Below are 27,393 nucleotides of genomic sequence, written 5' to 3'. Positions count from 1 at the left end.
ATACCCCTCAGACATTTGGAATAAGTGTTAGTATTCATTGTATTCATGTTACCATCCCTATCGCCGAGGCGAGGGGTTGGTGCATGCATGTATTTCTAGTACCAGGATTATTGATGTGTTTTATATATGGTGAGGAATTAGAGTGCAATATCGTTGTAGTAAAACGCTTCGTGGATCGATATTTGGTACTGCATAAGATGTGAGGGACGATCGTGATGATCAATTCGAGATAGCCAAGGTTTTGATAGGTTTGTATGAATTTTTGAAGTTTTAGATAGCAATTTAGAATTTTGTGTACATGCATATATAATTATACTTATGTCAGCACCATGTCCAAGGTTGCCAGATTTGAGGTGATTGGTTAAGGTAATGTAGTATTGGTTTTTTCACAGGAGTGTGTCACAAGGTTCGCTTGGCATGTGTTGGTTAATTTTTGTTCTCACTTGTAACCCAGTGTGTCCCAGTAAGTTCTTTATATTTGTTATATTTACTTCTTTCATATTTACTCTTCGATGTTCTCAAGGTGGTATTCAGACACAATGTCAATTGTGGGTGTATATGCTTTTTTATATCTCTGTGTTCAGGGTGGTGTTCTCTGACTTCTCTCTGTGTTCAAGATTTGGGTAAAAACTCAGGGTTTCAGTTTATGGTTTGGGTTGTGGGATGTGGGGTTATTATTTTGGATTAGTGTGGTGTCTTGTGTTAAGTTTTGCTGTGATAAGTGTGTCTCTAAGGTTAGTCTTCTGTTGCTAAGCTGCAATTTGAAGTTCTTGCCATAGATTCCTCACCTAGCCTAACTGGGATAACTCGCTCCATGTAAACAGGCTCTAAGTAGGTTATATTATATATGCTTATGATAAATATAAATAAAAAATTCAAATACCAAGTTAACATATAATTTTATAATAATAATGGAAACTTCATTAATTCATTTGAAATCAATACATATACAATTGCATATCTCACTTGAAAAAGGTAACATGCAATTGGCTACTTGAATTGTGGAATATATGTGTACTTATATGTTTATATAAAGGAAAAGAAAAGGAAGATGTATCCTAATAAATTGTATACAAACTATATTTACAAAATTCATGAGAATGCTGATTAGTAATTTAATAACTGTGGATTAATCAGCTAATCCTTGTTTCTACAGCAAAATATATAATACGTAGACCTGGTAGAGATAGCCATAATTAGGTATTTCTTATGTTTCTCGTCAAATCCTAAGTCATCAATACTATTTCTACTACTACTACTAATAATAATAATATTATTAATAATTAAAAAAAACTTTATTTCAAAAGGGTATTTTCTACATTATTTACATCTTGACATGTATTTTACCAAATCGGCTAATGGCCCTCTTTAGTGTTCTCTCCAGAAAATTATAAGACTGCCGGGTTATACATAAGACTGAAAATTATAAGAAACACATGGGCAAATGACTACATGATTGCAAGCAATGCAGCTAAACTTATTTATATGGTCAACTTTACAATTTAAATCAATAAAAAATGATTAAGATTTTTCCTATAGGATATCATTGTAAAGTCTGGTCATGAATTAAATAAACTTGCTCCACTATTAACAGGGGCGTAACTAGAACGATAATTGGGGGGGGGGGTGAATATTCATATATTCAGTTCTGCCCGACGGATTTCTATTGTAAGCTATTGCAATTACAAAAGAAATCCGTAGGGCAGAACTGGATATATGAATATTCACCCCCCCTCCCAATTATCGTTCTAGTTACGCCACTGCCACTATATGATAACTTTGCCTTCACAGTTTCACTTTTAACGACCGAAATTACCAGGCCTGTCGGACATGATCTCGTGTTTATACTGGAAGTAAAATGTCGAAATCAGAACAAACTTCTGATATCACTTGGTTGAGAAGTTTCAAAGCTCTATTAAACCTTTTCTAAAATTAGTCTAGCCGATCTTTTTTGCATAAGCAATAGGTCATGAATTAGTTCGCGTTCCTTGCATTATCCCATATTGTACAACGATACGTCAAGTGGGGATAAATCAAAGAATAATAGAACTGAATTCGAAATTTAAAGGGTAGAATATATCGGATCCGTTTAAGCAAATAAATTCTAGAATTTCTGATATTATATATGAATTGAATTAATCTGATAATCCCAATTTAAGTTACAGTCAATAGTTGCCACAAGAAGTTTAGTCTTAGTGACCTCCTCTATAATCTTATTATCAAGTTAAATTTCAAGTGGAGTGGTGTCCGGAAATTTCCGCTTGCAATATATTTTATTTCATTTTTTCTTTAATTTAAAATCATATTATTTGTATTTGACTAATGGGCAACGTGGTATAAATCTAGGTTTATTTTTTGACTAATCGCATTTTCATCTTCTCCGCAAGAAGAAGAGGCAAATCATCAGCCAATAGAAATGGTGCGCTTACCTCTAAAGTCATAGCCATGTCATTTATAAATATTAAAATTAATAAAGGCCATAGAATAGATCCTTGGGGGATACCTACAACTTTTTGTTTGGGTTGGGATAACGCACCATTTATTTCCACTCTTTGAGTACGATTACATAAATATGATTGGAACCATTTTAAAACAGATAAAGAAATTCAATAATTAAATAACTTCTTTAATAGAAGTATATGATCGACTACATTAAAAGCTTTTGAGACGTCAATTAAAAGCATACCGTTCATACCACCTTTGCTGAGTTGTAGTATAGGAGTGATTCAAATACATACTAGTGTTAGAGTCGTTTCACAGGATTGTTGGTTATACTATTGTCTCTGCATGATTTACTCTCGGACTTAAGAGTTAATATATGTATAAAATCAGCACAAAGCGTTGTCTCAGTGACCCAACATCACCTTATGCGAATAATATGTAATATTATACACATATTATACACAGTTGAATCAGTACTTCTAACTTTTAGGAACGCTACATCGCTATAGAGAAACCAAAAATTTGGGGCCCCGCGCGAAGAAAATTTCGCGGGCCCCTTGGTGTGTAAATGCGACCCTGTTTTACGGCTACAACACGAACGGTCGCATTTATGTACATTCACAGTTGGAACGAGAAGCAAAAGCTGAATTTAGCGCATTAAACTTGGTTGAAGTTGATATTTGAAAATATTGTCAAAATATATGCAGCATGAAAAGATGAATAAATGAATAACAACACTGTTATGTTCAAAGGGTTATCATAAAATAACGTTAAGAATTCAAGCAATTTCATTGGGCGACAGCCATGATCTATATATAAGAGGACAGACGCACGGAATAACGTCACAAAGTCTATAGGACCTGTAAGGCTGTAAAGGAGTTTGTATGCATTTCATTTAGGACAGATTATCTCTACTGTTTTAGGGTAAAATGACCATGGCAGTTAACATGGCATATATGCCAAACTCTGAATCCGGGACGAAAGTTCTGAAAATGACCACACCTAGAAACTGCTTAGTCGACATAGCTCTATATCCTAAATTATCAAAGCTGTGCAGGCATTCTGGTCACTGGAAGGTAAAATTAACCTAAGTTTCATATTTTACAAGAAAATGAATGTTTACCGTCTCAGGTAAACCGCCAAAACACGATTTCAGCCATATTTTGCGAATTTTGTCATTTTTCGCCGTGCATCGCAAGCACTATCCAAATATTGTGCTTTACCACGATTCTAGTTGACTAAAGATCTATTCAACCAATTTAGATGGGTTTTGACGTAATGCCATTTAATATTTTTTTCAATTTTTTTTCGCTTGAAATTTCATCAATATATCTGCACGATAAATGCCACTTCTTCCCCATTTAGAAGTAAAAAACCTCCCCTCGTTCCTCAGGAGTGAAATTTAAGTGCGAATGTTTCAAAATAATTTAAAAGTCTAGCGAAAACTCCACGACAATTCCTAACATTTTCACGAATACGTCTCTGGTTTATTTTTCAAGCTTTAAGAAAGCGAGAACATACGATTTAAACGCGAAGTTTGTTAATTTTGTCATGAGAAATATCAACAGCAAAGCAGACAAACTTCACTTGGGCTGTTGACATTCGTCGTCCCCCCGTAATGCTGCCCCGCGAAAACTAGTCGCGGAGTTTGCAGGATACTCTGCCGTTTCTGTGTGTGGACATTTTCAGGACTTTCGTCCCCGATTCAGATTTTGGCAAATATGCCATGTTGGCTGCCATGTCCTTTTACCCTAAAACAGTTTATATAATTTCTCCTGAATGATATGCATACAAACTCCTTTACAGGTCCTAGACTATAAGAAAATTTAAACGAATTTGATCACTCATCGCTTGTTTATTTTTATCACATTTTAGCACGTGTCTTAGACTATGTGCACACGAGCGTCGTTTTCGAGCGTTTTCAAAATCGTTTTTATCCAGTTTATCGATTTGACGCCCTGTCCACACGATCCAAGGGAAAATATGCTTAATATGTTAAATTAGCTTCAACTTCTATTGTAAATTGACGGTGTTTGAAACCGTTTTGGCGTAAAAACGAAAATGAAAACGCTCGAAAACGTTACCGTGTGCACATAGTCTTAAGCTAGCTAAATAACATTTCTTCAATCCTGTTGAGTAGGTACGCGTGATATAACTAAAATTTGACGTTAAGTCCAAAGCAGCTCTTTGCAATGAGATGGACTTGGAATTACTTCTAGATATTTCACAATAATTGATTTCATTAAACTATTGTGAATAAAAATAATAATTTTAGCTGAAAATTATTTATGCGGGTTACTGTAGTTCAGAATAATTATATGTTATCAAGTGGTTCCAAGAAATCTTCGAAGGTTTCCAGGAATTACAAAGCACAATATTAATTCGGTTTCGCTTCTTTATTCTTAGCGGCTGTCTTAACCACGACGAAATAATCTAAAGGAGTACCGAAGATAGTGTTAAGCAATTGATTATGAAGGAAATACTGCTCTGAAAAGGTGAGCAGCAAAAGTTGAATACTAAAACGTAATATATTATTGGGGGCTTATGTGGCAATATCTAAGCAAATGTACGACATTGTTTTATCGCTCAAATGTATATGAATCTTCATGAAAGAGCACTGATACAACAATTCGAGGATAATTATTCAACTTATATTTAGTTAACATAGTTTTACGGTACGATCACATTTATGTACATACATTCACAGTCGGACCGAGAAGCAAAGGCTGAATTAAGCGCATTAAACTTTGTTGAAGTTGATATTTAAAAATATTCTCTTATTATTCGAACAAATATTTGTAATAAGTACTTTGGAAATCAAGCCGCTTAGCGAAAGAAGGTTCTACCATCGTTGTCTATTAAATATCAACTCAGAGTGAAACGCGCGGCTACGCGAGCCTCTGTGAATGAAGAAAATGACGGAAATAGTGTTGCCGTTTGTTTGAAGTTAAAAAAATTAACGATTCTGACGTGAGAATTAACCGTATTCTCGACGAAAGTCATACAGAAAAAACAAAAAGTAATATAATATCTAAAACTTTAATGTAATTTATTACAAAATTAACTATATACCTATTTAAAAGAATTCTAAGTAAAACTAGACCAAAATGAACTATTCTAATCACCATACATTTTCAGATGGACTGTTTAAACTCTTTTCGAAAGTCATAATGATTGTTGTTCTTCCTAATTTTTATAGAAAAGGAGTACTTTGCACGTTAAAATCTAAAAAACTTTAAAAAACCTCTGCAATCTTAACATTTAGTCCAAAATCGTCTACTATACTTCAAATTCTTTTCTATAAAAAGGTGATCTAGATCCCCTTACACTCGCATGTACCGATCTTAGAATTTCGAAAGAGATTCTGGTTCTCAACCAAGCTATGACAACTGCATAACGTTCATGATCTCTTTCTGCTAATTTCTGCGCCAGCTGAGTAAGAAACTTGTGGCATTCAGACCCCATTCCGCCATTGATTCCGAAAACAAGTGGGGTAAAGGAGCCCATTTCAACATCTAAAACTCTCTGTTGGTATTTTCTCTTCTTTTCGTTCTCATGTTCCTTAAAAATGTTCTGGGTTGGCCGGCCTTGGTTACAACGGGAGTTTACATGCGTTACTCTTACGTCAAAAAATGCAGTAGCTCCACGTAGCAGGAAACCGTCCGTCTTCATGTCCAATCTCGCTTCGGGACTTATATTGGCCGATCTCAGATCAAATCTCTCATTGTCGAGGGGTTGAAAATGAGGCTCAATTTCCACATTTTTACACTCTTTACCCAGTTGCGCTGTTAGCAAATTACGGATTCCATCGTGCCTTTGTGCCACGAACCCACCCTTTTTACAAGAGAGGGCATGATTGATGTTAAAGCGATCTCCACACGCACAATGACTTGGTAAATCGTTCAAAGTTAAATAATTTGTATCTCATTCGTAACGAGTCTCTGAATTCTTGCTTATTGAGGGCTAGACCTTGATCTTTGAGTGGGATCGCATTTAGCCAGGAACTCGCTCCTTTGTCTCGGGTTTGCTTTACCAAGAACAGTAGGTCTGGAGAAGTGTTGCATCAATGTTATCCATTCTTGACTTAAAAATTTCCGCTTTGTTTGCTTGCTGCATTCGCTTCAGATCATCTATAGACTGCTCTATCGGTTCCAGAGCCTCACTCTGCCGTTTAATTGAATTTACATGTTGATTAGTAAATAATTTTGAGGCTGCATACTGCAAGGGAGCTTCTATTCTCAAATTCAGTACGCCAAATCCCCCTTGAGCTGGCGTTAGGGCCACAAGTTCACGAAGTTCACTCGCAAGGGGTTCTTCTTCACCAAAAAACTGTGGTAAGAGAATGTCATTCAATGTTTCATGTATCGGTTCTACGTACTCTTCGAAGGCCTCAATTGTTCGCATGAAGTAGGTAAATTTTGATTTGTATGCTTTCGTAAGGGCAATGTAGGCTGCATGAGGTTGGCTTTTCACGATTTCCGTGAGTGATGAGATCTCTTGTACCCATCCTTGAATTTTTTCTCTACAATACTCATCTTTATATTCTTTTGATCCTATAACAGTACCCAAATGGCGTTTTCCTTCAGTTGTAATGTTAACTTCTTCTCCAAAGATCTGCTCTGCTTCTTTGGCCAGTTCTTGCGTCTTCACTATCAGCCAACACTTTGGACCATTTACTAGATAACCGTATTTCTTTCCTTCCTCTTCCAAGTGCCTATACCAATTATATAAATGTGTCAATCTTCCTCCTCCCGCTGAGTCATCGGCCAGCCATACTTGTTTGATTTCTGGTATGTTCAATCTCAAACTTTGATTCATTATAGCTGTGTTAATTGAGTACCAGGACATAGCTAGAGGATCCCCTTGGGTAGGGTACCTTCTTGCGACAAAATCTCACCTCCCCCACATATGAATAGCCTGGAGGGGCATCTGTTGGTGTTAATGATGTATATGGACATTCTGTTGCAGGTTATTCGAAGACCGCTCTATTCATTTGGTTAAAAGCATTGTTCGCATCAATTAATAGGATTCCATCAGTCCCTTCTTCCTCAAAGACATGGTTCATGGCATGTGTTGCTGCCTCGGCCCCAGCACTGTATCCTGCACAAACTTGCAATGGCCCCGCTGCTTCCTTTATCTCCTCTCTCAAGAATTAAGTTACTGTCTTACCGATTATTCTTCGCAGCACTTCCCCCACTCCAATTGGTCGAATTCCAGGTTGTTTATCTAGTGGAATTAGTCGACAGGATATGTAGCTTTCTAACAGGGATGCATGGTAACATAATTTCAACAGATTTTTGGTCATCGTTGATATTTCTTCTCATAAGATCTTACCTTCGTTACTGAAATTCTTTGAGCATAAAATTCGTCGATATATGTCTGCGTCCATACCAGACAGTCCAGCTGAGCCCTTGGTTTTAAAATCTGCGTCATAAATCATCTGCTCATTGATGAGGTCGAAAATATTGGACGCGATTCGATCTACGGACCATTTAGAAGGCATTTCCTCTACATCACTGGCTGCCGAGTGTTTCTCTTTCAAAGCTTCCAACGTTTCCGGCGAAAGATCTAGTAAACCCGGGGAGCTTTCTTTATCCAGAAATTTAATCGCCGCGGATAGTTTTCCTTGCATTACCAATCTGGCGAAAACTCTAGAGATATCATTCAGTGTGTGGGGTTTTCTTGATGATAAGAATCGATTATGTATAAATCTCACTTCTTTCATTAGTAGATTCAAGTCCCCTTGCTTCCATAGGGTTAATCTTCGTTTTATCGCTGTGCTGTGTTCTTTGCTCTTTGATGTTGCCGAGGGCTTTTGGAGAATCAAAGATGGAAGCACCATAAAGGCTTTTAATGCAATCGAATTGAGATCAAAATTGGAATTGAATTGCTTTAGCCAATAAGTCAACTCTGCAATGAAATCTTTTCCTGCTCTACCGGAGGGTATTTTAAAAATGTTCCTTCTAAAATGGACGATTTCGTCATAGATTTTACTAATCTGATCGCATAAACTTTGTTGACTAATAGAACCCCACATTTTTTCGACGATTTCAAACAAAAAAAGTTGACTAATGTTAAAATACGTTATACGGCAAATTTTTTACGCCTTCATCGAGTACTTTTACTGATTTATAGAAATACTTTTCTGAGCCTTTGTACAGTGTGTTTGGCCTCACAATATTTTTTCGGTGTAATATATCAAAGCCCTCGGAAAATATCATCACTTCGGGAAATATTTCGCCGAATCCCCTTCACTCCAGCTCTATAATTAATAAAGATTACTCAACAACTGAAAGCTATTCGACATATATTCGCAGTTTGCAGCGTGAACGTCCTGACAAAGATCTGTATTGGGCTTTCCAGGAACCTCAAATCGGTGAAATAGAATGCCATTTTGTAAAATAAAAATACAAATTCGTGTAAATGGAGCGATCGAGCCGTAGAATCCAACAGGTTTTTAAAAAAACATCCGTTGTCAAACATCCAGAAATTTTTCAATATTCCTTATTTACTTGAAAAGGATATATTTTCTCCTTTAAGTCAAATAAAGCAAACCAATAAGAAATCTTTATTTGTCTCTCAGAAGCCAATCGGAAAATTTTAAATTCGGCGAATGAGTCAGACCACCGCAAAGATAATCAGGCAATGATGAACCAGTATTAGCCCTCAGCCAGTCAATCGGTAACGCTTAAATGGCGCAGATAAGTCAGTCCCCCGCAAAGGTGAGTCAAAGTCCTTTAAAGCCAATCAAATGCCTAGAATCAGAAGTCAATGAGGCAAAATTCAAATGGGCTACCGCAATTATGACTCGTCGACTATGATTTGCCGAGGGCTCAAAAGTCAGTGACCAGCAACTGCATGAAGCTTAATAACTTATAACTGGACTGTTGACTTATCGCATGACGCCATTTTCCCGCTGACTGAAGTTTAAATATTTCGACCTGGACTTTGTGCAATTTTTACCATACTCCCCGTGACTCATCTGACAACGTCTAGATCCGCCCATAAGGCAACTTCCTACGTGCAGTCTTCCTACGTGCGCGGACACACTTAAAGGCCGGCCTCCACTTGCACGTGCTATCTCTGCGGCTGATTTGACGCATACTCGGTGACTCAAAACTGGTCGCTAAGCCGGTCGTTACGGCTAATTTTTTGTACATCTGACAGTAGAACTGTAGTCTACTTTCCAGGCGGCCGTCAACGCGGCAAGCCGTACGTGCAATTTCGGCGCGTACGTACGTGCAAGTGGAGGCCGGGTTTAAGGCCCTCTACGTGCGCGACCAATAACTGGCCTTGGGCGTAGGCTGACTAACATGGCCGGTACTTTTGTGCTGACGCCAGATATGGTCTCAAAAGGCCATGGTAATGACCAATTACCACCACGATACGTTGCTTTAAACGCGCAAAATGCTTCGCTCTTCGGCTTTTCTTAAGAAACTTTTTTCTCAATGGAATCTATTATCTTTTGACGTTTATGACGTTTAAGGAACAAAACGCTGCTTCTCTCAGTTTGTGCATGCCATTACTCCAATATCGACTGGCGCTTCTAAGATCATATTTGCTTACGGCATTTTTAAATACAAAAAATGTAGTCATAAAACATCTATTTTGCTTGAGCTTCATCTTATAATGACGGATCAGGATTTTATTTACATAAATTGTAAACACAGTCATTACAATGTAACTCATAAGTGGAGTTGTCTTTGGAATTCTTTGAATATTTTGTCCTAAATTACATGATTATTTAAAATTTAGTTCCAAGCATACCCAATTTTGGTGTGCAGTGATAACAGATTTGTCCTGCAATAAAAATAAAATGGCAGTAATAAAATTTATCGTAAATATTTAACTAGAAATACATGCATGCAGCAACCCCTCGCCTCGGTTAAACGAAATTAGTTAATGATTGTTAGAAATTTTATTTGGTTTGGGGGTTTTGGAGGGTACATGGTATGTGAGAAATAGAAATTGAGAAAAGTATGGAAATATTTTTCTGCACGTGGAAACACTTTAGTCATAGCAACTCGCAACGGCCGTATATTTTTAAAGAATCAAAGTTTACCCTCATATCTTTGTGAAAAAATGGCAAAAATACGACAAGATTCTTACCTTTTTCTGGAAGTTAAGTTACTCATCTATAGTCAGTGTTATGGTAAATTATTTTAATTATTAAATACCATGAAATATAACATCAGACGTCTCATACAACGTTTCGACTGGTTTTTGCACGGGAATGTTTTGATTTTGTTTTCTTTTTGTCATTATGAAAACGGACTTTATAAATAAAATTATATTGTCGTTTATCACATAACACATTCAGATTTATAATGAAATACATTTGAGAATATTAAAGTTGTGTTTGCCACAAAAGAATTACTTTTTAAAGCTGTGCCGGATGAAATATCAAGTGTAAAATCTTCCGACTTCATTAATATACACGGTGAATTGGGTCGAAAATTTGGTCTTGTTATTTGTTAAACCGTGAAAAGTGCTGACCTCATTCGAGTTTCCCTCTAATTTAGTAAAAATACATATATTCCATTTTTATAAAAATATAAATTTGTAAATTTCATCAAAATTTTTTTAAATGACAGTTATTCATTGACGTTTGAAAATACAAATTTTTGTCTCGACCAATCAAGAGCTTAGTAGTTCACACTGGCGCATGCGCAAAACGTAGAAGACCGTCCATGGCGTGAGGTCCATTGCATAATGGCGGACGACTTTGATTTCGCATTTGCACATCGTGGGTGTAAATATCCGAGCGGAATTAGTACCCTCGCACGGTGCTCCGCACCGGCTCGGAGATAATTGATAGAATGAGCCAAAATCTGGCAATTTCAAGTTCAAACTCTTTTCAGAGTGTACTCTCTGGTACGGCTTCATATCGCAATGTTCGATATTTTAATAAAGTGTTCACCAATCCTGCGCTTGCGTTTTCATTTTATTGCGTACCATCTCAGCTTTGTGATTTTGTGTTAACTCAAAGTGGATGGTATCTCTAAAAAAGAGGGTGACGAAAAGGAAAACCAAAGTACATTTATGTCCATCAAATTATTTGAATCCAACGAAAAATTATGACATTGAAATTGGCTAACTTGTTTCAAAACTTGTCTTTTGAAATACTCCTATGTACATAGAGAAACGTATTCAATTAATCCAATCTTCTTTTATATAGGATTCTTTCAGGCCCTTATCAGAAGTTTTCATGCGCTTTAACCGAGCTTATGGCATCGTCTTATCGCACAAGAGAGTTCACTCTCAACTGCGAAAAATGTTCAACAAAACTTGCAAAGAAAGAGATTCTAATGCTAGCGACAATGCCACCATCTCAGTATCATCTTTCTGTCAAAGAGGACATGGAGGTCGAAGCTTATAAAAAGGTTAGAAAGGTAGAAAATTCTGGATCGCGAAAAAGTAGGCGATACTGTCCATATTTAATATATTGCCGCGAGTGTGGGACTCATGTTGGTAATGTGACGCACCTGGCTTCAAAATTGTTAATTTGCTACAAAGTGGAAAATATCGATATCTCGAATGGCGTAGAAAACATAAAAATGGGGAAAGTTTCACGCATGATTGATACTTTTCAGTATTTAGGAATCGAAATGATTAAGTATCTCCCAGATGAAGTCACAGGCAAGTCACGGCAGATTTCGGTACCAATGAAATACTGCGACATTACAGGATTGACTGATACCTCAGAAGCGATTAACTGTTTGACAAGTCAGAATCCAAGAGGATACCAGCGTGAATTATTTCTGGCCGTCATGCGTGGGAATACGTTGATCTATCTTCCGACAGGATCCGGCAAGACTTTAGTTGCTGCGATGGTGTTCAGTTGCATGAAACAACTTAATCCCAGCAAGTTGATGGTGTTCCTCGTTGATCGCGTACCGCTAGCTTATCAACAAAGTGCATATTTTAAATCTCAGCTTCCTCATATGGAGGTCCGGACGTTGACAGGTGAAATGATTCCTTTTTTGAAGAAGAATGTGTATCAGGGTTTAGACGAAGGTACTGTCGATATCTTGGTTCTTACCCATCAAATATTACTGGATTCATTGGAAAGCTCCATAATCCTACTTTCCAATATTTCAGTTCTCGCGTTCGACGAAGCGCATCACTGCAATGGCAATCATCCTTACAATAAAATCTTGAATACATTTTACGACAACACACCTGATTCGTTCAAACCTCTTGTATTAGGATTAACCGCTTCTCCTGCTGGCGAAGTTACAAAAGAAAGAACAATTGAGAAGCTCCAAAAGTTAATGAAAAATCTACATTGCAAAATTGCGATGCCTATCAAATCAGGCGATTTGGTTGCCCATGTCCACACTCCAGATACGAAATACGAAGACGTAACTACCACTAACACCCGCCAAGTTATTTTCGAAAAGATCATCAAGGACCACATTGATCACATTGTAAGAAGCCATATCGAATCCAAACAGGGTTTTCAACAGTTACTTAAAGGGCTTCCACCATTTTCTAGTAATTTCAGAGGTGCTCTGAGAAATTTAATAGAAAGATGCCAAGGCGATAGTTCCACGATAACAGTCTTGATTGTAGCGGAGCACATAATGCATCTGCTGGGTGTTATTGAAGTGGGCCAAATACTCTCCTACAGGGACGCATTGACACACCTCAATTATTGCATAAACAACATCGTTCAAGGTATTTCTCCTACCCAAAGTGTCCTAAAAGATTTGTTTGGAACCGAGGGTCCGTTTCATGATCTGAGAAAACACACTGCCGAAAATGTCGATGATGACTGCCTTATGTCAGACCGATTCACACGCCTTGAGAATCAGTTACGTCAGTTCATTTCTCGAGTCAAAGAGGACCCATCTTCCAGGGGAATTATTTTTGTCTGTATGCGCAAAACTGCTTACAAACTCTGCCAGAAAATCCGAGAGAATGCAGAAGTATGCAAAATTTTGAATCCTGCTCCATTAGTTGGTCATGGAGATGGGAGTTATGATGGAATGGCGTGGAAAGACGATCAGGAAGTTTTATTGGAAGAATTTAAATCGGGAGAAGTTAAATTACTTGTCACTACAAGTGTCTTAGAAGAGGGATTAGATGTTCCAATCTGTAATTTTGTCGTCCGCTTTGAAGGGGCTGCAACATTGCGCGCGTTTGTACAGTCTCGCGGACGTGCCTCGCGCAGGCCTGGAAGTCACTTTGTTGTTATTTGCACTGAAAAAGAAAAGGATGAAGCAATACATTTACAAGAAAAAGAAGAAAACATGAGTGACGCAGTTGCGGATATTATGGACAAGGATAACTCTAAATCACAAGCAAGAGAATTCAAATGCGATATAAAACCGCCAGATTTTATCTTACATGGATTAAGTGGAAGCACAGATACTGAAACAAGCCCTAATTTTAAGCGATACTGTCCCGTTATCGACGTAGTTATTCTGATCTTTGAGAAACAGAAAGACAAAGGAAAAGAAATATCAAGCACTCTTACTAAGTTTCTGGAGAGTGAGTTCAATGTCGTCTCAACAAAATCCGATCTAAGATTCCCTGAAGAAGGACAGTCTGCCGAAATATCATTCATGGTACGGGAAAAGGACCACAGCAACCAAGAATTTAGATCAAAGAATGAGTTCATTTGTCATGTCTCGAACGTGTGGTGCAATATCCCAATAGCCTTGCCAATGGTTTGGCTGCATCCTTTACTGCCTCAAACTTCTCGCAAACACATCGAACAGCTTCATGTTCTTCCAGCGATGACTTTTTTTCTCGGTACCTTTGTCACTCGATCTCAGTTCCAATGCGAATGGCCCAATGATCCAGTATTCAAAGATGTAAAATTGCGTTTTGATCATATCTTCAAAATGTTAACGGTGTTCTTCGTATTTGAAAGACTCCATTTCAAGTTGGAAATTAGGTATGAAGAATTTGAAGATTTTCTTTTGGTCGATAGCAGCGGAACTAATGAAGAAATTATAAGAATTTTCTTCACGGTGAGACACCCTCCCAAGTTGTATCGATCTATTCAGAATGACGATGAGATTGACAATGGCAATGACAATGCTATCAATAATAACAATCCTGGAGATGAGGGTATTGATGTTAGCAACATGTCGGATAGCGACCCAGATGGATTTTCTACGGATGACGAGTATCCAGACATGGTAAGAAATTATCATGATCGCTCTGTACCAAGTTTTGCAGATGATGATAATTACTGGGAAAGAGTAGCTGATGTTGCAGTAGGTCAGGATGAAGAGTTTGAAGCGTGGAAACAGTGCTTTACATTCTGTTTCAATATTCCTCCCGAAGAGTACATACTTCTAAGATCATTGCTGAACACGCTTGATGCCAAGTTAGGGAAAAAAGCTTTTTATACCAAAGTAGAGAATTCTTATGGAAGCCTTCCAAGCATCGATATTTCTAACGTCATCAATTTTGATATCCGCTACACATTGGAGAGTATATTTCGATCGTACCCTTCGGTTCGTGGAAGACTCGATGATTGGGATCTTCTTGATGAACTATTACGTAATCGAGATCCGCATGTAGTTGCGACTTGCCTCGATAAGCTACGTAAAGCTCTCGAACGTGACTCTTTTTGTGACGCCCAGCAAACCCTACATAGGCTTCTGACTGAAAATAAGCAAAATGTGTACAGAAAACACCAAAATCAAGTTCCAGGTCATTGTGCTTTAATCAAACGAGTTATTATTACACCAACCAGGATTCTTGTGTATCCACCCGAAGTAATGGTGAAGAATCGCGTTCTGAGGCATTATGAATCGGACGACTTCCTTTGCGTTAGTGTACGAGAGGAGGATCTTTCCAAACTTTCAATGGGACGGGGTAGTATTGATCTATTGTTAGATTCGGTCAACGAAATTCTAAACAACGGCCTGAATATCGCAGGAAAGGCGTTCCAGTTCTTAGCCTCTTCTAACAGTCAGCTACGTAATCATAGTTGTTGGTTTGTTGGGCCCAGTTTTCAATCGGAGGATGTACGACGATGGATGGGAGACTTTAGTCATATAAGGTTAGAAAAAGTATTAAAGCATATAGGAATATGAGTTGTGTCATAAAAATTGATAACAGAGTCGGAGAGCTCGTAAATTATATAGCTGCTTGAGCAGTATTTCAACTGAGAATATGTTTGCATACATATCTTATTCTATATGAGAATGAAAAACTAACTGATAATATTTTTGCATACATATCTTATTCTATAAGAATGAAAAACTAACATGAAAAGAACCAAATATTGAACTATATTCTCAAAACTTGTTTATAGCTGTGTGGCGACTTATATGGCACGAATGGGGCAATGTTTTTCAACATCGGTGGACACCGTAAGTGTACAGACTCCGGAGGAGGAGATGTATGTGGAAGAAGATGACGTGAAGACAGCTGACAAAAAGTATACATTTTCTGATGGAATCGGTAGAATATCAGAAGAGATGGCTGCAGAGGTGTGCAAACAACTTTAATAAGAATATACTTACAGCATAGTTAACGTAACCATAAATTAGCTTTCAGCGGTAATTAGTTTAGACACTCAAATTGATAAACTCAGTCAACTGTATTACATGCAGTATCGGTGACACAATCAAATATATAATATGGTGATTTCAATCAAGTATATGCTTCTGTGATTGGTTTCAGGTTTCAAAAGAGTTGGGAAAAGCGTCTACACCATCTGCGTTTCAAATAAGGTTCGCTGGCTATAAAGGAGTTTTAGCTTGCGATCCTACTTTAGCTGGAAAGAAGGCATCCTTTCGCACTAGTATGAGAAAGTTTGAAAGTCATCACCGAAGACTTGAAGTGACGCACACATCTCGACCACAGGCTGTTTATCTCAACCACCAGATTATTATGCTCCTCTCCAATCTTGGTGTCCCTGATGAGGAATTTCTAGCTTTGCAAAAAGAAATGCTCGATAGACTGGCAGGTAAGTTTGGAGAAAGTGCTGCTTACAGTGTTGCTCATCGCCAGTGATTGTTGTATTTGTAGGAAACAATTAATGGTTTTTTGTAAAAACTCTATGTACGGACAGAAAAAAAAGTCGATAGTGAAATACTTTCTCTCCATTTCTTTAAGAGCGCAATCTTCTTTTAAATACAATATGTCTAAAATCCGTTTTTCGTCGAATGCCAAAGATATAAGAAAATAATTGCCCGAATCGCTATTGAAATTAATATGATTTATAAAATATTTACAAAACCTTCTACATATAATATAAAAATCACACTTTTTGGGTTCATTAAACTACAATTACAATTTGAATTATAGTAAGAATATAATTTTCGGAAATCCGTCCTCACCAATCCATCTTTGTTGCGAAAACAGTCTGGAAAGAATAGATTTAAAATGCTTAGAACTAAGCCAACGTTGTGTCCCCAGGGTGGGAATGAGATTTCCTATAGTCAATACTCGTTAATAAAACATGTTGAGCACAGAGCCCTAGTTGAATACTACATCTACATTTCGAAGCGTCATGTTCCACTTAGGCGCTAAGAAAAGTGCCGGGTATTCAGTCTGAACGCAGCCTGATACATGAACTGTGAGCTACATTATAACAATTAATCAAAATACGTTTTCAATTTTTTCACTCGCTTTTCTAATTTTCAGATATGTTGGTCAATGAAAGCGATGCAATCCCGGTATTAACAAACGGGACGAAAGGGTGTTTATCTTTTCACGCTTTGTCAAATGGTGGAGTCCAGTTGACAACTGAGCCGTTTTTTAAATCCCTCCTCGTGGCTATCTACAGAAATCGCATCCACGATCTCCTTTCCCGTGCTCGAATTCGTTTACCGTCCGATGAAGCACGTTTAATGATGGGTATAATGGATGAAGCAGCTTTATTACAACCAGGACAGGTGCGTTCTCTGAATCCAAACATTTCTTTTACCTATTTTTCATGTAGGTGGTAAGCTCTAGTTTGGAGACTCAGATATTTTAACAAAACAAAAAAAATGAAACCGCTTGGGCAACAAACGAGAATTGCTTTACATAACACTATACCTCACTTTGGCGAAGAGCGTTCTTTTGCCTTTTATTCGCTTGCTCAACAAATATGGGCGGGAAAAAGGAACTGGTAAATCTCATAACTTTACCAGTTTGGTATCAAGTTCTTGGTAGTTTTGTTTTTAGTTTTAGGAATCCCGTAACTTCTAACAGGTGTATAACTATTTTAAAGGTTTTCATTCAGTACTCTGCGGCTTCGGCGGAAGATGATGAAGGGAATGAATTTAATCTAAGCGACAAAAGAATTCTTACAGGCCCGGTTGTGGTCACCCGAAACCCATGTTTGCATCCAGGAGACGTTCGTCAGCTCCAAGCTGTGAATGTTCCAAGGCTTGGTCATCTTGTTGATTGCATCGTTTTCCCGCAACGTGGATCACGTCCTCACCCGAACGAAATGTCAGGTAAAGCAAAAATTATAGCACTGGCGTCAACCAATAATCTTTTAGTCATACAAACGATTTCTTCTAAAACATAACTACAAGGGTTTATACCGTCATCCGGTGCACACTCAAATGCGCGATATATGTCTTTCGGAATTTGGTCGCCAAGTAGTAACATGTACCAAACAATTCAACATCCTATCGGCAATTGTTTTAAATTTTTCGATCGAGAATTTCCATATGCGCGCGGTACGACATTTCCATATGCGGCTCATTAAAATAATGTTGTATTAAGAATTGTTGTCATAAAGGAATTTTTCTCAATTTATAAAAAAAATCGTTATAAAGAAAACAATAATAATTTTTATCAAGTAAATTTCGAGCTCTTTAATGATCGACAGGCGCTTAACAAACAAATGTTGAATAATTATTTTTTGTGACGATTGTCCATCAATTCGTTGGGTGTACATTCAGTTTTTATTAGTCGGATGTCCATTCAGTTTCTCCGGTAGGCAAAAAACTCGGTTCTGAAATAATCCCCCACCCCCCATTCGCCCATAATCAATGTTGCGAAGATTAAACACCTATGACAGAAGGGGGGAGGGGGTTCAATGTTGTGAAGATTAAACACCTATGACAGAAGGGGGGGGTGGCTTGAATAACTGATGATTTCTCGTTAGATAAAGTTTACACATAATTTCGCTTTAAATTACAAGTATCCCAACTACGTTTGAGACTGATTGTATCTCAGAGACAGTGACAAGTATCATCTTGTGTTATTTTTGGCAATCAACTTTGACAATTACATTACCCTACTATAATTAGGGTTGCTATGCTATTCATGGGAGTAACACCACTCTTAAACAAATTTATAGGCGGTGATTTGGACGGGGATCTTTACTTTGTATGCTGGAAACAGGGTCTGTTTCCAAGCAAGCCTGATTTTCCACCCATGGATTATACGGCACCGGAAAAGAAAGAGGAACCAGAAGAAATTACCTCGACTCACATGACAAAGTTTCTTATCGATTACATTCGGTCGGATCAACTAGGAGTAATCGATAACAAACACAAAGCATTAGCTGACCAAGAAGAACTCGGAGTTGAGTCTGACATTTGTCTACATTTGGCGGAGCTTCATTCGTTAGCGGTGGATGCTCCAAAAACTGGCAAGTGGCCTAAAATTCCGCAAACAAATGTGAAAAAGTATCCAGATTTTATGATGAAATCAGATAAACCAAACTATCCTTCCGAAAACGTGCTGGGAAAGCTTTTTAGGCGTTGCCAGAAGTTTAAAGACACAACATCAGAAAACTGCAGCCAAAAAATGCGAATAGATGAGTCTTTTCTACTACCAGGCAACGACAGGTATATCGTCAAAGCAAAGGAAGTGTACCAACAATACCGCGACAAGTTAGAGGCATTGATGCGACTGTACGGCGTTAATTCTGAAGGGGAAATCTTTACGGGTTGTTTCTTAAAGCTTCGAAATCGTCTGCAAAAGGAAAAAACCAATATTGCCGAAGTTGTCAGTAAGTTACTCCTTGAAATACGCTCTGAATTCCGACGTGAATTCTTTGAAGAGTTTGGCATGGATGAGCATCGTCTAACCCCGGATGCGAAATTATCAAATGAGGTATAATTTTTTTTGGAGGGGGGGTTATCAAATGAGGTATAATTTTTTTTTGGAGGAAGGGGGAAGGGGCTACAAATACAAAAAAAGTATACAAAATTTGCAAACTTTGCATTGCTCTATTTTCCTTTTTTTACAAAATTTTGCAAACAAAATTTTGCAATAATTTGTACTAGACTCGGTATATTCTTTCTAGCTGTGATTACTTTCTTGTTACCCAGATCTAAAATTAGTCTATAGAGCGCTCATGAGGTCCTTTGCCCATCATTAATGCTGCATGGCTCCTTCATGGCTCCTTATACAGAATGTTTTCAAGTCAAACTTGTGGCCTCATCCTACTTTTTTGGCCTCCCCTACCCAAAATTCTGGCTACACCTTTGACTAACACTAAAAGTACTTCACAGAATACACTTATAGCTAAATTATATTTTCGTCATTCTGATCACTAAGACCACAGGTAGCCCGCTATTGGATTTGCTTTTAGTTAAATATTAAATAAATTCTATGCAAAACGACATGAAGTGTCACCTTCCTTCATTCACAACATATTATCGCAGGCGCCAATTCGTGCGGTGCAGTGTAACCTTTATGTATATATTAATATAAGGTTGGCAACTCTTTGTCGTATTTTTACATTTACGAATTACATACACAAACTTACACATGAAAATACTCGTACTTAAACACAAAAATATACACAAAAAACTAAATCTATGTGGGAACTGACTCTCCTAAAACATTTCCGAAACATTTGTTTGTCTTTAAAGCCATTGCAAATATGTGAAATTTACGAAAATACAAACACTTTTTGGTTGAATTTTTTGAAAAGCCGTCGGGATCCCATCACCCTGCCCTACGTCACAGCAAACACGCAATATGATTGGCTTAGTTTTCAATTTTGAAATTTGTTTACGTTAACGGGACTCAACCAGCCAATCATATTGCGTGTTTGCTGTGACGTAGGGCAGGGTGATGGGATCCCAACGGCTTTTCAAAAAATTCAACCAAAAAGTGTTTGTATTTTCGTAAATTTCACATATTTGCAATGGCTTTAAAGACAAACAAATGTTTCGGAAATGTTTTAGGAGAGTCAGTTCCCACATAGATTTAGTTTTTTGTGTATATTTTTGTGTTTAAGTACGAGTATTTTCATGTGTAAGTTTGTGTATGTAATTCGTAAATGTGAAAATACGACAAAGAGTTGCCAACCTTATATTAATATATACATAAAGGTTACACTCAGGTTACACTGCACCGCACGAATTGGCGCCTGCGATAATATGTTGTGAATGAAGGAAGGTGACACTTCATGTCGTTTTGCATAGAATTTATTTAATATTTAACTAAAAGCAAATCCAATAGCGGGCTACCTGTGCTAAGACGAAAACTTAGACTACCTCCTTGGCGCATAGCAATGCTTGGCGGTATCGTAAACATTGTTTGTCTTAATATTTGCATTTCTAACCTCCTGCCAGCAGGGCCGTAGCTAGAAGCTTAATTGGGGGGGTGCATATTCATATATTCGTCTTATGCCCGAATGATTTCTTTTGTATGCTATTGTTCCTATGGTATATAAACATGAATATATGAATATACACCCTCCCCCCAATTAAGCGGTCTAGCTACGGCCCTGCCTGCCAGTCTTGGGAGTGCGTTAAACAATACTCTTAAAACAATAAAAAAGTACATCGTCTATAGAAATTTTAAGAAGTTAAATGAAGATGAATTTTTAAATCCTTTGAAGTCTGAAATCCCTTGGGATACTGCCTTTGTTTTCAAAGACGTTTGTTATACTGTATAATTGCATGGTATCACCTCTTTAATCAGCCGATTAACACCGACTGCTATTGATTAAAAAACGTTTTAAGAACGAGACGCAGCCTACTACAACCACTAAACGTAGAATTTTGTGTGGTTAGCAAAACTTTCTTATCCTTACTCGTCTTATTCGCACTCAGGTTTATCTGAAAGCATCCGCCTGGTACGCAGCCACGTACACACATGAGGAAAACTGGGAACAACTCCAGAAAAAACGTTTTCTTGGCTTACCCTGGATTGTTGACGATGTAATGTCGGCTATGATTACTCAGCATCAGTCTCATTCTCTTGCTCAAAACCTAAATATTGAAGCGGCAATCGGTCAGAGTCTTGTGCGATTGTTCGAAGAAGAAAAGGAACAGCTACTGGAACAGACGAAGGAATCCATTCGAATGAAGAATGCGATTGTTGCTTATCTTCAGACACTTAATCCAGATCTTGTCATTTACTTCACGGGTGCGACAAGAACCATGCTTTTCCAGACAAAGTCACCTGTCGAATTCTGTGCACTTCCAAAAAGTCTAACAGGAATTGACGCTGGGTTTGATAGTGAAATTGGGCTAAAAACTCTTCAACCAATAGTGCGCCATTTGAGAGCTAAAAAAGGCCCTTTTCACGAAGTTTTTCTACTTAACAAAGAACAATTTCCGGTAAGAATAAATTTATATTTCACTATTAACTTAATAACTTTCTTTCCTGGAAAATTCAATGAATAAAATATCTTGACTTATCATCGAAAGTCGTTCATATAAAAGAAAGTCGTCGTTCAAATAAAAGAAAACTAAAGCGTGAAACGTCAAATAGCGCAAAACACGTGATACATATTTGAAGCAAGGTTTATTAATTAAATATTTATTTGAAAAGCTTTCGTCGTTGGACTATACCTGCTTAAAATATTACAGAGCAAAATATATTAGTAACGCGAGCTTGAACGTAATACTAATTTATACAAAATTTTCCAAATTCGCACACTGATATTTTTCACACTTTACAATTTTCGCTACAAATTTTCCCGTTTTACTAATTTTGGGGTGCTCTTTCCAGCAGTATACCTCAGAATTGACGAATTTCCTAGTTCAAGATTTAGTACATTGAGACTGTTTTAAACGTTTGTGTTTTCTTTCAGCTTATCAGTTGTAAGGCGTCCACTGAAAAGCTGAAGAATGAAAATTGGCGTTCCCTTAATCTGGCTTGTGAACTCAGCTCCTCTAAAATTGGTCTTCTGGTTGGCATGGGAATCTATAACTTCATTGAGAAATATCCTCAATTTTTGTTAATATTCCGTGTTATTCAGAAATGGTGTCATGGGACAGGGCTCTACCAAAATAGCGCAAATCCCGAAAATATTTCTAACACGTTGATTATTCTCTTCATCACTCAATGCCTCGATCGGGCTGATATTGAAAATTTTGAAGCAGACGAGCTTTTTCAAAAGTTACGGCGCCTTCAACGTGGAGAAGACACTGATGTCAACTTGTGTACGACTTTTGAAAAAATTGGAACCATCGTGGGGAAGCAAAACGAAAACCAGTTAAATGTTACGAAACTCGGTGAAATGTTATTATTGCTGTTTCGGATTCATGAGATGTCAATGGACATTAGTATTTCGGAACCATTCTCTAGCATTCTTACTCGAAAAAGTATTTCTCAGTTGATTCAAGATGACCGCAATGAACTCTTTCGAGATCATATGCAAAGAGCCTATCAACTGTTAAGGCAGTATGGTGATGTAAAAATCATGCTATCGTGCTGCAGTTCAGAAGAATACAATGTCATCTTTTTATCGCCAATTCTTTCCTTTTCTCTATCCGGTATCGAGAAAAGCAAAGCGAAAGAAATTTCAAGAAGCTGTGGCGCAAAAAGTGTCATCATTCGATCAACTAACACTCGCTCCAAGAAATTCTCGACTTTGGAAGTCAAGGGAAATGAGCCAGCAATACGGGCGGTGCGACGCGAGTTAGAGAAAATGACTGTCCAAGCAGCTGGAGATAAATGGTCTCTCATGAGTGGAAGTTTTGTCGATGGTTCTCATTTAATGCTCTTTGAAGGTAGCAAAAGTGTAAAAGATATCGTGACGCTAACACCATATATTGGACCTTGCAATCAGACGCATGACGGTCTAGCTCGTCATCTCGCTTTTGTAGGAAATCCCGCAATCGCAAATGTAACCAACGACTACATGTTCAATCGCTTTACAGAACGATTTCTACAGCAGTTCCGTTTGTTTCAAAGAGATTTCGATCCCGAGTTACACGGCATTTTTGAATTAGCGGTTCACTTTGGTAGAAAGTATTTGTTTAGTATACCCCATTCATTGCTGGAAGATAGCGAGTCTGTATCCATTGAAATGCTCAAGACTAACAAATTCAAAAAAGGAATCCAGCGAAAATCACGACGTGTGCCAACAGAAATTAACTATGTCGATCAGGAAACGGAGCGTCAGTTGCGGAGGAAAAAAAGGCCAAATAAGCCAATACCCATCGAAGAGAAGAAAAACAAACGAAAACATGGTAAACCTCCGAGAAGTTCATTCTACACAGTTATCCATTCTCCAGACAGGATCAAAGATTTTCTGCGATTTCATGGGTTTCAGACAGAAAACGCTGACTTGATCACGGAAACCTGTTCAGTAAACATCTATCGCGAGGATGTCGAATTTTACGTCAGATTTGATAACGCATTTAGATTTGTTGATGTGAGATTTCCTAATCTTCGCTGGTGCGTTACGGATGTAAAACGAAAATGGAAACGTCCGCAATCCGACAGAAACAGGTATAGTAATTTTAGAATAATCTTAGAAGAAAGTACATACAGTGGCGTAGCCAGCCTGATGATTTTGTCCTGCTATGTAAATTTCGAGTTATTATAGTTATTCATGTCTTTAGAAATCAATTGTTTTCACAGTCAGTGAACACGAAAATATTAGCATAGCGGGACAAATCGACAGGCTGCTTACGCTGCTGAGTACATATCAGAAAGAGTTAGACGGTACAGGTTTTTTTATCCCTATTATTACTAGAAATACATACATGCAGAAACCCCTTGCCTCGGTTTAACGAAATTAGATAAGTATGGAGATGATAACATGATAGTTATGTGAAGGGTACGTGGTATGTGAGAAAAGAAGTATAGAAATATTTTTTTGGCAGTGGAAGCGCAGTAGTCATGGCAACTCGCAACGGCCGTATATTTTCCAAGTTTATTCTTATAAAAAATCGCTAGTTCAAGCTGGAGCGGCTGGAGCCTCTCGAGAAATCTTACTGGGGGGATATCTTACTTAAACCCCTAGGAATTTTCCAGAAGGTAATAATTGCATCAGCCGGCAATGTGGAATCTTTGAAAAGGCATCCTTATATACATATGAACCGGGTTATTAATATTAGTGAATATAATAATGTATCAAACAAGTCGGAAAAGCAATTGCGAAATACAGAATTGCGATCTGCAACCACTACTTCTGTATCCTTTTTATGCATGCAGACTTTTTAGATCGGCTTAAATGAGGTATATAATTAAGATAGCCTAGCCAATAGGAAATGCAATTAGGTTTTCACACTTCTGTGTTATCTAATTAAAGCATGCGGCATGGAACTTTACACTAAACATACCCAATACAGTTATAAAGTCATAAAATACCTGTCAGCTTGTTCATTTTATCACTAGCTTTTCTACCCACAACAGGTCATAACAATTGGTAAATATTTTCTCCGCCTATCGGCCATATAAACCACGACTACCGAAGCAACTATATATCAAGAGGAAAATTCCTATTTAATTGTATATAATGTCAGAAGGTGTTGCTATCTACAGGGTGTCCCAAAAAACCCGAAAACTATTGTAATCACTCATTGTTAAAATTTGAATGCAACTCAGTGAAATGCTAAATGCTTTGTGTTGCTAGAGAAAGGGGACATGTCGAAGGTCATGGTGATTGAGATGCACATTTAAATATTGTCAATAAATATCATTTTCGCGTACGAGCAAATTTTACTGCATCATATGCATGCAAAAAAATGCTTATGGCGAACATTTACACACCTGTGGGTCCCAACAGAGTGCTTAGGCATTCAAACTCTAACAATTACATTGTTATGCGTGATTTCAAAGGTTTTCGTTTTTTTGGGACACCCTGTAGATATCATGTATTTAAAGTTTGAGCTCCCCCCCAGAAGAAAACAAAGCTCTATGCCTATTATATCTATGCTCTGTATCTATTATTTACTCTGGTCAAGAGATTAGTAGTTCGCAATGGCGCATGCGCTCAACGTAGAAGACCAGGGCACTTTGTGTATTCTGCAATATGATCTGCATTTTATACAAACAATGAAAATTTCATTTCGGATTCGATCACTTTTGAGTTCGCTGAAAAGCCAAAAAAATTGCATGCGCTCGAAGAATTTCGCTTTACTTCATGAAAATGTGGGTGAAACATTTCCTGGCTATTCGTCTTAAAATCTATCAATTATAAAGACGCACTTTTAGACTGGACGCGATTCGCTTACTAGTAAAGTACCATTTAAATAACAACAGGGAAGTTTGCTTCAGCACTGCTGTCAGTTGACTTGACACATGCTTCAAGGCACCTTCAATCAATTTGGCTAAATTCTAACTAGTACTATTAATTCCAAAAAGTGAGAGCAACATTGCTGGATTATTTTGTATAATAATATAGCATGATGAAATCCTACACCTTTTGTAGTGCTTTGTCCCAATCCTTTTGGACATATTTTTCAATAAGAGCATGATATTTTTTTCACAACACAGTCTTGCCAGACTTTTATTAAATACTGTTACTTTTGGCTGTATTTTAGTTTTTTATTTGCTGCAACGCTGTTTTAATTTGTATGCAAATAACGCGGAGCAATATTGTACAGGGCCAGTTGTATTTAACTGTGGTAGTTACAGGGGCCAGTTGTATTTAACTGTAATTAATTGCCAGATTTGACAATCAGAGTGGTGTGTTTCTGAGTTAAGTAGGATTTCACTATACAAAATGCAGTTACCTAGAGAGTTTTATTCAACTGGCCCCTGTAGTATAATTGATGAAATATATATTATTTTTACTCCTTTCAACCAATTAGCTTGCAGTAGTTTATCATGCTAACAATGTACTGATTAAATTATTCTTATTCATTTTTCTAGGCCCCATGCTGATAGCGAGATAGCAGCTGAAGTCTCTCTCGAGGGCAATGAAATTGACATGCGTTTCTTACTGCAATCTCATGCTACCTTGCAGTCGGACAAGATATTTGACACACATTACAAGGAGTATGTCGACATACTCAAGGCAGGAACAAATGCTGAGAAGCCATTTACAGTTAAAGAAAATCTTTGGAAGGATGTCAGAATGATTCGACTTTCCAAGTGTAAAGTATTCAAATTATGCGAGGACGTTCAGGATGATTTCTTATCCAACTTAGCAGTTTATCTCCAAGAAATCAAGGAACTCTCAAGGCCGGGTGAGAAACCTGGTGATTTCAAAACCGAATACAGCCGGTGGGAAGTGTCTTTTAGGATAGCGCCTCCTGAGAATTTTGAAAAAAAAGCGTCGCTTAGGAAGTTTCTACGCCGGTTGTGGGACTTCGCTTTTGCGTTATCAAATTCCGCCTCCGAGTTTTGAACACCCCCCATCGGATGCCGCAAATGTGTCTATAATCAGGTTGACATAATATTGTTACGTAAATTTTATTTAGAAATAGAGCGATTAATAAACCTAAACAAGAGAGGATTTTCTCTGGATAAAATGGCATTAATCAAGTTTTAGTTTGAACAGATTGTTTTGTTTGTACGCAAATAACTTTCCGCCATTTTGTTAAATTGATTAATTTAGTTTGTTTTCGTTAAGGGTACAATTTCAGCGGAGGAATTGATGCGCCATGACAGAGCGCCTCATTTTAGACTTCTACTTAGTCACTCAAGTCACTCAACTTTAATACGAGTGGATTTCCAGGAGGGCTGTGTTAATAATAATTAACCCCCGGATAGGCCTGTTAATTATTAAAAATAGAATAATATTTACAAAATATAATAAATACGATGAACTATAGGCATGCAAGTTAATCATTTTGTATTTCTATATGAATGTAAGTTAATAATTTTATATTG

The 27,393-nt window shown here is 37.5% G+C and overlaps 1 protein-coding gene across 2 annotated transcripts; it reads left to right on the top strand.

The window, feature by feature from the left end:
* LOC114515528 lies at positions 1-27,393 on the top strand. 2 transcript variants are annotated; one of them, XM_028534790.1, is made up of 12 exons: positions 1-248; positions 393-463; positions 4,849-4,937; positions 11,621-15,466; positions 15,722-15,899; positions 16,093-16,378; positions 17,059-17,309; positions 17,630-17,858; positions 18,713-19,473; positions 21,429-21,938; positions 22,415-24,060; positions 26,431-27,393. In XM_028534790.1, exons 4-12 carry the CDS (start codon positions 11,670-11,672, stop codon positions 26,906-26,908), a joined length of 8,136 nt encoding a protein of 2,711 aa, XP_028390591.1. In that variant the 5' UTR covers positions 1-248; positions 393-463; positions 4,849-4,937; positions 11,621-11,669; the 3' UTR covers positions 26,909-27,393. The 2 variants fall into 2 exon arrangements, with proteins under 2 accessions (XP_028390591.1, XP_028390592.1); XM_028534791.1 differs by lacking the exon at positions 393-463.

Source organism: Dendronephthya gigantea, unplaced genomic scaffold (assembly GCF_004324835.1).
Source record: "Dendronephthya gigantea isolate DGI-Jeju-01 unplaced genomic scaffold, DenGig_1.0 000004F, whole genome shotgun sequence".
NCBI lineage: Eukaryota > Metazoa > Cnidaria > Anthozoa > Malacalcyonacea > Nephtheidae > Dendronephthya > Dendronephthya gigantea.
The sequence above is the reverse complement of the archived record's forward strand: the minus strand, read 5'-3'. Positions and strand labels throughout refer to the sequence as shown.